A 12,279-nucleotide genomic window follows, 5' to 3' on the forward strand; every position below is an offset into this window, starting at 1 on the left:
GTATCTGGGTACAGCCTGTTCTTCTACACACTCTGTCAAATCCTGCTGGCTTCACACTTAACAATGACACTTAGAAAGCAAAACAAGAATAGAGAGAACACACGATTTCACTCTGCATTATCGTGCATGACAACTCATGTTCAGAAGGCAAAACCATAACAAGTAATACTCCTCGAGGACACAGAAACACATTATTCATTAGTTACCATTCCCATGTTAAAAACATTTATTCAGCTGCAAATGTCTTTCCAACAAATGCAAAACAGCTTTTTGGTGGTAAATAGCAGGTATTTATTTGAAATGAAAAAAATACTTCAGTACCTGAACTATTGCATTTAATCATGTATTGTTGTAATTGTGTTACTCTACCTTTTTGCATTGGAGACAAATATACAATGAACATTCAGATATCACAGATTGCACACTAGATAGTAAATCGTCAGGCCTTTTACGTAACCACCAAAAAACAGATACTGGATTCTGCAATATAGTACAAAATTCCACACTCCAGTCTTAGCCAGTTATCTTCAATTTACTCCTGATGCTGTACAAATAAATGGCCATTTAACTAGGGCTTACAAGTTAATAACAGGACAAAAAAAAATATACATTGCACTGACACAAAAAGTCAGCTGTGTTAATAGTCATGCAACAAGTAACCAAACTTGCTGAAATTAAAAATACTTTCTAAAAACAGTTTTAACTGCATAAATATCTTATACACAGTTCATTTACTGAAACGAAAGGAGTCTTTAAATGATACAAAGCAAATATAAGTTTCTACCAATTTTATACATAAGAAAGTGCAAAATAACTTACCTAAAGTGTTTTGCTATTGAACTGACGGCTGTCGGCTGCAGGCAGCCAACCCCCTCTCCTAAGCATGACACTACGGTTGCACACTACGTACGAATGTTAGGAGTACATGGATAAGTTATACTACAAAGAACAAGGCAGGAGAAGACGTGTGAGGTACTTGCAGAGAATACAGTCTACTAATGTTAGTGTACATGAGTATATTTTTGCTCAACAGATTTTTACATGGAAAACAAAGCAAGTATTTGCATTAGAAGCTTGAAAGAAATGGAAATAAACCCACTCCCAAGTGAACAAAACAGTTGCCCACAGCGCCAGCTGCCAGAGGAAATACGAACAGGTGTGGTTTTTCCCCCCTCCACCTCCTACTAGCAAGAACGGGGTTTTTGGAACAGTGCAACCGAAGAATTAAATCAGAGGGCTGTGGTGATCTGTTGGCAAAACGTAAATTGGGACTCACCTTTCTGCTACAGAGTTTGTAAAGAATAGTGACCTTAATTTTTTTAGTGCGCTGCCAAACATCAAACACACAGACCATCTCCACTACCTGCTTATGCAGCTGAACACTATCCTGCATTAGTACTATATGCCAACTGCTTTCTTTAGTGCTCCAATTACCATCAGTGTTAGTGACACAAACCTGGGTTTTATTAGTGTTTAATTATGTGGCTGTGCAACTTCCAGGCCGTAGAAAAAAAGGGTTTCCTTAAATTTGGTTTCAATTTGAATCTGAAGGAAAGGGGAAGAAAACTCTGGACTCAAAGGCATTTAAGGGTTGTTAAAATAGCCTTTTCTTCAAACTGAAAGCGTTAAGGCCACTAGCCTGTTTTCTGAATTATGCTGGTTTTGCATCATGTTGGGAAGGGTGAAGGCAACGTTAGAGAGAACAGCTGAACATAGAAATTCCAGTGCTCCACGCACGCTTACTGACGACGTCTTCTTGTTTTAGGGACTAATCTGTCAGCGTAGCCATGCCGTGTGGCTATTTGATGATCATTCTTTGGATCCAAAGGGATCTATTTGGGTCAGCTCATTTCAATAAACCTGCATTTTACTTAACAGCGTGCAATGGCTCTAGAGAAGCCTTTCTGTTCATCTGGGGACCTAGTATACATAGCAAAACAGGAATATATCTCATTTTACAGACCAGCACATACATAATAAACAAACATGTATCAAAATACATATTTAACCTTCAGTGCATAAACGTGTGATACCAGCGTAAATAGTAAGTGGTCAGGATTAACAAATTATTCGCCACTAGAAGCTCAAATCAAGAGAAGACGGGTGTGTTCCCTAGTGCCAAAGACCTTCTGGAAAGAGCTCACACCACTGCAGAGGGTCTGACATTTTTGATGGTGCAATTCCAATGACAGCGCTAGATTTAGTCATTTGCTGTCCCAAAGCAGTCTGCCCAAATCATTCCAAGAGAAGGATAATCCCATTGTCTTCAGGGAGTGCCTTCACTCACTGAAGTACCAGCAGAGCAAAAGCAGAGCCACCTGTCTTCTGTTGATTTGGGTCAGATCTTTACTGTTATTTAAAAGAATCCATTGTGAATATACCTAGATCTAGATCAGTTTGTCACCCATTTACAAAATATATACACATTAAAAAAAAAACCCAAACCAAACCAAACACCAACCTGCCCCCTGCTCCCCTCCCCCATCCAAAAACCCACTGACAAGATCTCTGTCCGAAACTATGTCCATGGGCCTATCCAATGCGCACGTTCCAAATCCCAGCGGATATCAGTGTCTCTACTTCATCCCATATGTAGTGCAAAAGAAATGACAAAGTAGTAAAAAAATACTGCAATTAAATCCATACTGGAACTTAAAAACCATAATGGAAATCTACTGCTGTCCTCAAGTTGATGACATGCTGAAACACAAGGATAGCTCTTAGAAGTGTTTCTGATGTGACTACTACCACCCTGTTTTAGAGCAATGCCTATTGTTCCAAAAGTTTTTTTGCAAAGAAGCTACAGGACAACAGCGGTTAAATTTTATGCACAAGGAATTCACTCTGTACCTATATGCAAGCCAATTGCTATTGAGTAAAGAAGGTAAAAGCTGGTTCTTGCACTGCATGAATCAGCTGCTAATGAACATTAAAGTTATTAACAAAACTCCAGCTCTGGCATATGTATAAAAGAGGCCTTATTAAATATGAACAACACTGAGGTGGTAAATAGTTTGGTATAAAACGCAACACAAGTGTACAATTTAGCTCCTGGTTATCTTACAGCTATAGAATAAAATACTCCAAGTCCTAGTCTTAAAAATGTTTTCTTTTGAAAAAAATCCATGTAATTCTATGAATAGCCCTACTTAAAATAAGATACCGTGGGCAACTGAAAGGACAAACATGCACAGACTAGGTTTTAAACAGAAATACGCGTAATGCCTTTGAGTTTTCTGATTTTTGTTTAAACATTCGTATTTAAATTGATAGATGAGATAAAGATGCCACACAAAGTACAGTGGTTAATCTGAAGTCCCATGTAACAGGCAGTTAAGTTCATATTTAGATAAAAAGGCCGTTATACCTATTTACAATATACACAGTTGCTTGCGAAGAAGGCAGATTTACAACTATCTTCTAAAAAGCCTCCCCCCCCCCTCCCCCCAATAAAGATGTCTAGCTCTACAAAAACAAGACAAGAACGGGTTTTTAGGATAAGTGAGGATTTTCTCAATAGCCACGTCAACACAGGTTTAGGGGTTGACAGTTCTATTGGATTTGTGGTTATAAATCACGTCTTCCTGGGCCTTGCTCTCCACTTCATCCTGTTGGCCTCTCACCTTCTGTCAACACAAATCAATTCAATGATCCCTTTTTACTTTTAGTGCTTAAAACTCAATATAAACTTAAGTGTAAACAATGTTCTAATCCCTTCCGATCACTGCACGATACTCTCACTGGTCCTTGGAGTGACGGCGGGGCTGGATTGGGATCTCCGTTTGCCAGGACCCCATCAATTTCTGGACCCGTCCTCCGCACCCCGCTCGTGCTGCAGGTTGTAGAAGCAGTTCTGGCACACTCTGACCGGCGATGAAATCTTCAGACGCTTGATTTCAGATTGAAACCTACTGCACCTGTAGAGGAAAACAAACATCACTGTGAATACAGATCCTCTCCTAACTTGGCAATTTTCTATCCAGGTGTGGAAATGATCTTCATGACTCCAAATACCAGAAAACTGTCCAAACATATCTTGACAAAGAAATGCAAGGCAGTGTGGCAGAAACAGAAACAACGCAACAACTCTGCCAGACAGGTAGCTTAAAACCAGCTGTTGTCACCAGTTGAGATTCAAAGCACAGCTACCGAGATGAGACTAGAAATACCATCTCCGACCCAGTGGACCAGAGAAGAGACTCCTGGGAAAGGGGAGCTCACACATCCTCCATCATACATTTTCCTGTCTGAGGCTGCATGCTACTGGCTTCCTAAATCAACACCCTTACAGTCCCGTGCACAATTTACATTTTGACACAGCTGCTTGTAGACTGACAAGAAGAACTAGCTGCTGCAAAAGCAGCTTGTTTTTCTGTTTTTTTTGTTTTGTTTGGTTTGGTTTGTTTTGGTGTGTGTTATTTTTTTTTTTTTTAACCTTTTCCTTTGTTAAGTTCATTAATCTAGATTTTTCCCAGACAGGCAACAGGGAGATTTTCAAAGCTGCAAGCAGACTTCATTACCACCCAATACCTGTCTTGTTAACTGGATTTATAAAGGGGCTGTTCTGTCTTTTCTAACTTCTCCTTGGAAGTTCTGAGATTTTTGATGTTTATTCTTCATTAGTTCTCTTTTGGTAACGGAAATCTGTGTCTTTCAGCAGAGTTCCGTGGTACGCAAGAGCTTAAAACTCAGTATAGAAAAGAGCCCAAAGGAGACTGCTGCCTGGCTTACTTCTGGCAGAAGAGCTGTCCACAGTTCCTGCAATGGTGACGTCTCTCAGTGAGAGAAAATCGGACTGCGCAGCCCGAGCAGCTGTCTCCCCCCTCGTCCTTCACCCAGTGATCGGCTGCAGATCGGCCAGGCTGATCGCTTACGGACCAGCTGAACACTCTGCCTCGACCATCCCCAATAAGAATTCTGCTGTGATCCCTGCAAGAAAAAAAAGCAAAAGCATTCCTGCAACAACTCTGGCACAGACACTGATGACCAGTTTTGCATGTCAGAATAAGTAACGACATTAAACTACTAGCATAGGAACTAATGCACAAATTAGCCTGGTCTGACTGAGAAACAGAGCTATAACAACACTCTAGGAACATAATGCAGCAGAATAAGTCTACTTGTTTTGTTATTTTTTTAATCTCAGTCCTTGAACAAGGCTACCCTAAACAGAAACACCACAAAACCAGCATTATGCAAAGAACAATGGCTGGTTCATACCACATCTCACTGACAACACTGACAAAAATGTTTTAATCAATTGCTTGCAAGCTACTCACTTAGAGATGCCGAGTGCAGTGATTTCTGCTGGATGTGCGTTGTCTTTGCGATCGAATGCCGTGTGCATAGTTAGTTTGCTCCTAAACACCAACTGACGCTCCCATCTGTATCCTAGAAAGGAACAGGAAGTAGGAGAGGAGAAAGCAAACTTGCTTGTTCTCATGTGTGTTCCATACTCCCCCAACACACCTTTCTGTGTGACTTCACAGAATGAAAAAAATCCCTCCTAAGAGATAACTCTCTCTGACTCAAGTTTGACCCTGGGAAACCACAGTTTTCAAGTGCTCCCCAAGGAGAAAGGAGAGGATACGTAACAACATGCAGAGTCTCCAATTCTCTAAGCCCAGCTGGGAGCTACAGAGAGTGGTGACGTATGCGGGGAAGCCCTATAACCACAGCCTGACAGGACTGGGATAGCTTTGGGTTTCATTTTTTATTTTACTTATTTTCATTGATTTTTAATCTCGAGACTCAACTGTCAATAATTTTCTTCATAAAAGCCCACATGATGCTGTGTTTTGGCTACGTGACTAGAACAGCGTTGATGACACACCAATGCTTTGGCTGTTGTTGAGCAGTTCTTGCAGAACGTCAGGTTTTCTCTTTCTCCCCACTCTGCTCTGCTCCCCACCCCTCATCAGAAGTTTGGAGATGCACAATACGTTGTGAGGGGACACAAGCTGGACAGCTGACTCAAACTGACCAAAGGAGTATTCCACACCGTATAACATCATGCTCAGCAATAAAACTGAGAAGAGGGGGTTTGGAGGCAGCCGTTTGCTCAGAGACTGGCTGGCCATCTTTCTCCGTGCAGGAGGTAGAAAGCAATTACCTTTGCATCATTTGTTTTGCTATGTTCTCCTCTTTCCTTCACTTATTAGACCATCCTTACCTCAACTCACAAATTCCCTTGCTTTTGCTCTTTGTATTCTCTCCACCATCCTACTGCAGGAGGGGTTGTGGTGGCAGTGGCGAGCGAGCACCTTAGCTGCTGGCCAGCATAAATGGACCACAGCCTCTCAGGAAAAGCTTAAGCCAACATGCAACCTCTGCACATAACTTTTTCTCTTCACTGACCGTTTCGGAATTTATCAGTGAGACGGCCTTACGGGTCAGTGCTGGCAGAATCACAGAACAACCAGGTTGGAAGAGACCCACCGGATCATCGAGTCCAACCGTTCCTATCAAACACTAAACCATATCCCTCAGCACCTCATCCACCCGTGCCTTAAACACCTCCAGGGAAGGTGACTCAACCACCTCCCTGGGCAGCCTGTTCCAGTGCCCAATGACCCTTTCTGTAAAGAATTTTTTCCTAACGTCTAGCCTAAACCTCCCCTGGCGGAGCTTGAGGCCATTCCCTCTTGGAAGAAGAGGCCAGCACCCTCCTCTCTACAACCTCCTTTCAGGTAGTTGTAGAGAGCAATGAGGCAGCACATTCATCTGACAAAGGCAGCACGCCCAATTTCTTTTACCTGGTTTAAGCTTGCTGTAGTGCCGTGCTTCAGCATAGCTGGGGTGTGGGTGGTTAACCTGAGCATGGGGATGCATTTTCGCTTGTCCCTCAGAATAATTCACAAAGATAAAGCCATCTTTCTCATCCAAGCTGAGCTGATCTGACCAACGCCTGGAGTCATCAGAGCCGCTGTCTGCTGACCACGCTGCCACCGCTCTGTTTGATGACGACCTAGGCCTGTGGCTGGTGCTGCTTGGTTGACTCTGGCTCTCCTGCAGTTTTGTGTCTTGGCCTATGCACGGATCGTCTGCCTCAGAGTCGCTGCTGTCCTCTTCGTGGGCTTCCTGCCCTGGATTCATCCAACAGGAGAGAAGACATTGTTAGCAAACCTGCCTATAGCCTGAGCTTTTTCCCTCTTCTGCTGCTCCGCTACCTACAGCCCAATAGGTACCATCACAGCATGACCAGAGGGAAGCTGCATGCAGGCATCTCGAAGTCTTTAGAGATTCTGCTCCTGCTATCCTAAGTATCAGCAGGAATCACACTACTCATCTTCTTTTGCAATGTCCTGTCAGAAAACAGCACTCCCTAGCTGAAGCTATTTCCTGCGATAGTCCATCTGAGGTAGGCTACAACAGACACAATGAGAAAAATTTTTATAAATGCTCAAGTTAACAAAATGAAATCCTGCTGCCTTTCAGCAGAAATGACGCAAATAAGCACAGCCAGCTATGCCGAAACTCCGGCTGACTGAGAAACTTTACGTCAATTTGTTAATAACAGGTTTTGTTAATACAAAAAACCAAGTGCAGAAGGTAGTTCTATCCCTTGTGACACTGAAAAAAAAAGCTGTATTCACATAATAATTACTAATGAGTATCATGTGATACAGGTCCAAATCCAGATCGTATCTTCAACAGGAAGAGGGCAAGAGGAAGATGAGATGGCTAAAACAAACACCCGTCAAGCACAGACCAAAATCTTCTGAGAACGGAAAATGGTATGATCAGCACTGCTGGACAACGGTAGCATCCAGTGGGTTCACTTACAGCAGAAACAGCCACACACAGAAAAGTTCAGTCTTCACAGAAGTAAAGCTATGATGGGCATGATTTTTTGTTACTCGCAGCTGTATTAAACCACCATAAGCAAAGTGGAGAACAAAGAACTCTGATGCCATAGTTATTATGCTCACTGGATGTCTACCGTCTTCTGGGACAAAAATCCCCATTGTCCATTCTGCACTGCATGAACACAGAATTTTACCTGTGTGTAGTGAAGATCAGATGAAAGGCAAATACAAAACGCTCAGCAGGAGGTATTACCTATTTGTGCTTCCTGACAATCCTCTTGCATTTCCAGCATTTCTGCAGGCTCTGGAGCTGGTGTTTCTGGTACTTGCAAAAACTCCATCCGCCAGAACTGGAAGGACAGGGGAGAAGCAAAGCAGCATATACTGAACTCTGAGCTTTCTTCTGAGCTACTTCTAGAGTTAAGACGGCTCATTAGAACTCTGTGTTTCAACTAGTAGCATGAGAGGCAGGTCACATCTTCATACTACGACCTGGTTTCTGGGGCTAGATACCGTAAGAGGATGTCTGCGTTCATGCCTGAATCGCATACCTTATGCTATTTTTTAACAACTTAGCTGTTCAAAAAAAAAAAATCCACTCCATATGACCAGAATCTTCTGGTCGGATTGCTAAGGCAGATCCAGGACTGCACACAGCAAAGTACTGAAAAATGGGGTTAGACTTGCAGTGATCAGAGATGACACTAAGCGTCTCTTTTCTTTCTAGGCAGAAAAATGAATTGTCTCAAGGTGTACAAAACAAAAAATGCTGCATGAAAACTACAATGTCCAGACATGAAAACTCGTGACTAAAAAGAGACCAAAACAAAGCAGGAAGGAAAATGTGTGCAGCTGACTATTGCTAGTTACCAGGTCACAATGGCTGCATCAAAAAGGAGAAAGAAAACTGAAAGACTGCATAGGAACTTCTGCTCATTGAAAGTGTTTTCCATGAACCTTCAATGTCCATCTCACTTGTGGACAGGATACAGCGCACCACCCTGTGCAGAAATGGCACAGCTAGTTCCAGCACCAAAACCTTTCTGCGTTGTCTACCCAGCCTGGACTCCTTTCTGCAGGGCTAAGTTTAGGTGGAACAGCCAAGTAGAGCAGGCCAGCTTCTGGTATCAGCAGGACACTGCACTGGGTACACATGACTTCTCTTAACTACTACTACAGCACACACTTGTTTTTCCAAGCAGTGACTTCTAGTACTTACCCGGACAACTCCATCTGAATGTCCTGTTACTATGACGTTCTGGGTATCCCACTCGTTCATCTCTGACACAATGCAGCACATTATTTGCTGGCTTCGGCCAGTGAAAGTGTTTACGCTTGCAGTAGGGCTGCCATTAATGCTCCATACATGGATGTAAGTGCCAGCACACGATACGATATCCCCCTGCAAAGACAAGTAGCAACTCCATACTTCAATATTAGTCTCAGGTTTCTTCCAGCAAAAAACACAAGCCAGGATTATTTATAAGCCAAGTTCAGTCATCAAAGCTGGCACTTCTCAGGAAGTTCTGTTACAGCTGAGTTTGGCCACCTAAACAAATCTTTAGGACAATAAACTTTTTTAAAAAACTGTATGTAAAAAATCAGACTTCGTAGCCACCTATTTGTTGTTGCACACAACAAACAGACCAATCCCTCCAATTTTCACAGCAAAATAGTCCAACAGTGTATTTTCACTACTCTCCCTTCTCAGTTTTCGAAGTCTGCTTTTGTTGACTCCTTTTTCACGAACATGCACCACCTTTAAACTTTATTTGCCTCCAAACTACTGCAGAGGTTAAATGGGAGCTGCAGTCTAAGACAGTGGCAACACTACAACCACCAGACTATTAGCAGCTAATAATATGTGCCTCTTGCTATCCCCTCCTTTCATGACAGCTTTGTTTTGTCTTGATTTCAAGCACTACACCTCCTCCAGCTGGTCCATCAAGCTCTGAAAGACCACCTACATTAAGTTTCAACTCAGACAAATTCTTTGGTGTGCATGGGAGCTGGATAATTCGCAACTGTAACTTATAGGACCACCAAGGAGAAACTTTCAGGATATATTTGTTTCTACTACAATTGTCACTGCAGCTCCATCCAAGGTATCTTCTGCTTCCTTTAAATTAAGCTTAACAGAACTGAAGTCAACCAAGGTCACGTATCAAAACCTTTTCTCAGCTCCTGTGGCAGGTTTGACAACCCACTTGGAATACCACACCAGCTGCAATGCTGCCAGCACTGGCATTAAATCCTTCTGAGCTCAAGCAGCTCTGTATGGAACTAAACCTGTGTGTGCCTCTGCACAAAAGATGCAAAAAGATTCCCTAAGCCAGCTAATTAGTTTTCAGATGAGTTATACAATTTTTGCCAAGCTAACAGATGACCTAGTTTGTTTTTCTTTGCTACTGTTCCCACTGTGCACTGGTGAATGGTGTTTGGTTCTTACCGTTAGTTCATTTATACAGAGTGCTGAAACTGGAGCCCTGTGACCTCGAAGCTGGGTTAGAAAAGAGAGTTTATTCAAATCCCAGATGATGCAGGTGCGGTCTCGTGATCCACTCACAATTATGTGATAAGCTAGCGATGTTGTTAAGCACGTGACAGTGTCAGTATGACCCAGTAATGCCTGCAAAACAAGAGTCGAAAGGAATAAGCTGTGATCAGAACAGCGTACAAAAATTACTACACTAAACCTACCTATCTGTAAAGATTCTGATAATGTAAACATAAATACCACGTCAGAAGATGCAACTGTCTTACTTCAGTTGGCAACTGTTTACATAATTGAAAAAGTTAATATTTCCTCTATTTAAAAAGCCTCCTACATGTTATAAAAAACCCCACCTAAAAATAATTTTCCAACCCCATCTGCACCAGTAGCCTATTTATCAGATTACTCTGTGTTCCACGCTGCAACCTGAAATTACATTCTGAAAACAAATTCTTTGTAACTAGAAAATAGCTCCCACACAGACTTCTGTTTTCTCAAACTCTGATGTTAGAGAATAGACAACAGGCATGAAAGTGTTGCAACAAAAAGGCAAAGTCAGTTGGAAAGAGGAGAAAATTACAAGCATCTACTTGTATTAGTCACTGCTTTTACATTTTTGGCTTAACAGGCCATTGGAACAGGAGTCCGGAACGCAGTCGGAATATTGCATCTTACTCAGTTACAAATCATTGGCTAAAGTACAGTAATTGGCCTTCAGTATGCTGCTCAAATTCAAGAATTTTATCTTGCACTGTTCCTAAAAAGCTTTGGAAACAACTTTGGGCAGTTGTTGGAGGTGACACACGGGAAGTTACTAAATAATTTTCTACATTTCTTAAGTTAAGAGGAAGCTTTCCTCTGGAAAAAGTCCTGCTATAGACAGGCTGACAGGAACAGTAACGCTTCACAGTCTCGGTACCTGTAACTAATACACAGCTTCTAAAATCCGTTGAGGTAGTTGGGGGCAGTTTTCGTTTTGTTTTGTTTGTGAGTGGGTTTTGTGTTTTGGTTGGGTTTTTATCAGTAAACAAATAAGACTTTACTCTGCACTTAGCTGCAACTCACTTTAATGCACGAGTGCTCCTTTATTAGGTTAAAAGTCAATGTTTTGTATCAACAAAGCAAGAACAACTTAAGGTGATCTTGAACAATTATACTCTGCTCCACAAACATCACTGCCAGGAACAATAAAGTTTTGCACAGAAGTGCAATTAAAGTATATCCAAATGGTAATTAAAAAGGAAATGGAAACCTTGGAACAGTCTCCTTCACTGCCCTCCCTGACACAGTTCAGATCAGGGTATTTTATATACAACACTACAATTAAAGCAGATTTCACAAAACACACCTGTATAATTTTGTTAGCATTGCTACCAAATTCCCCATCTCTCCAAAAAGCTCCAGGCAATCAACTATCCTTAAAAATGATACAATTTGAGAGATGCGTTTTGCTCACTTTCAATGCAGATCAGTACCTCGACTACTCAGTTCTCCAAAGGTCTACTGGACTAATAATTTCGAAGCTTACTTCATGAGCAATAAGCCTTTTGTAATTCTTTTTATCTTGTAACATAATTTATGTAAGAGGCATCTTTATTGCATTTTACCTGTTTCAGTGTAAGGGCTTTAGCTTTTTCTTTGGAGATGCCCATTTCCCACACACACACTGCTGTGCTTGTTCCTCCAGTGATAACAAGTTTGGGGTTGGGGCAAATGGCACACAGTATCTGACCCCATTCTGACAAACATTCGTAAACAATTACTGCCTAAAAATAAAGAAAACAGAAGAAGAATTACTTACAGGATTAGTGTTTGGTAGGATAAAAATAAAGACAATCTGATGCTGCCCTGCACACTGGACTATTAAGTAACTAAGACATCGCTCCTAACCCTTAAGCAGTTTTCCCTCAAACAGAAGCAATTCCAGCCTCTGCCATGAGATGCCTCCTGAGAGAACATGAGAGAAGAGTTTTAAAT

General features: G+C 41.8%; 1 protein-coding gene across 4 annotated transcripts in view; it reads right to left on the bottom strand.

The window, feature by feature from the left end:
- Positions 1-267: 267 nt before the first annotated feature.
- The window catches only part of WDFY3 (WD repeat and FYVE domain containing 3), a 166,319-nt gene continuing 154,307 nt past the window's right edge, over positions 268-12,279 (bottom strand). For all 4 annotated transcript variants that reach the window (XM_069855348.1, XM_069855349.1, XM_069855347.1 and 1 more), the window contains 8 exons: positions 11,910-12,068; positions 10,258-10,437; positions 9,028-9,210; positions 8,062-8,158; positions 6,756-7,085; positions 5,280-5,391; positions 4,732-4,929; positions 268-3,917 (listed from right to left, as the gene is read on the bottom strand). In XM_069855348.1, the coding sequence (XP_069711449.1) occupies positions 3,797-3,917; positions 4,732-4,929; positions 5,280-5,391; positions 6,756-7,085; positions 8,062-8,158; positions 9,028-9,210; positions 10,258-10,437; positions 11,910-12,068 (1,380 nt within the window). In that variant the 3' untranslated portion in view covers positions 268-3,796. The remainder of the gene's footprint in view (positions 3,918-4,731; positions 4,930-5,279; positions 5,392-6,755; positions 7,086-8,061; positions 8,159-9,027; positions 9,211-10,257; positions 10,438-11,909; positions 12,069-12,279) is intronic.

This window comes from Phaenicophaeus curvirostris, chromosome 4 (genome assembly GCF_032191515.1).
Source record: "Phaenicophaeus curvirostris isolate KB17595 chromosome 4, BPBGC_Pcur_1.0, whole genome shotgun sequence".
NCBI classification, from domain to species: Eukaryota; Metazoa; Chordata; class Aves; order Cuculiformes; family Cuculidae; genus Phaenicophaeus; species Phaenicophaeus curvirostris.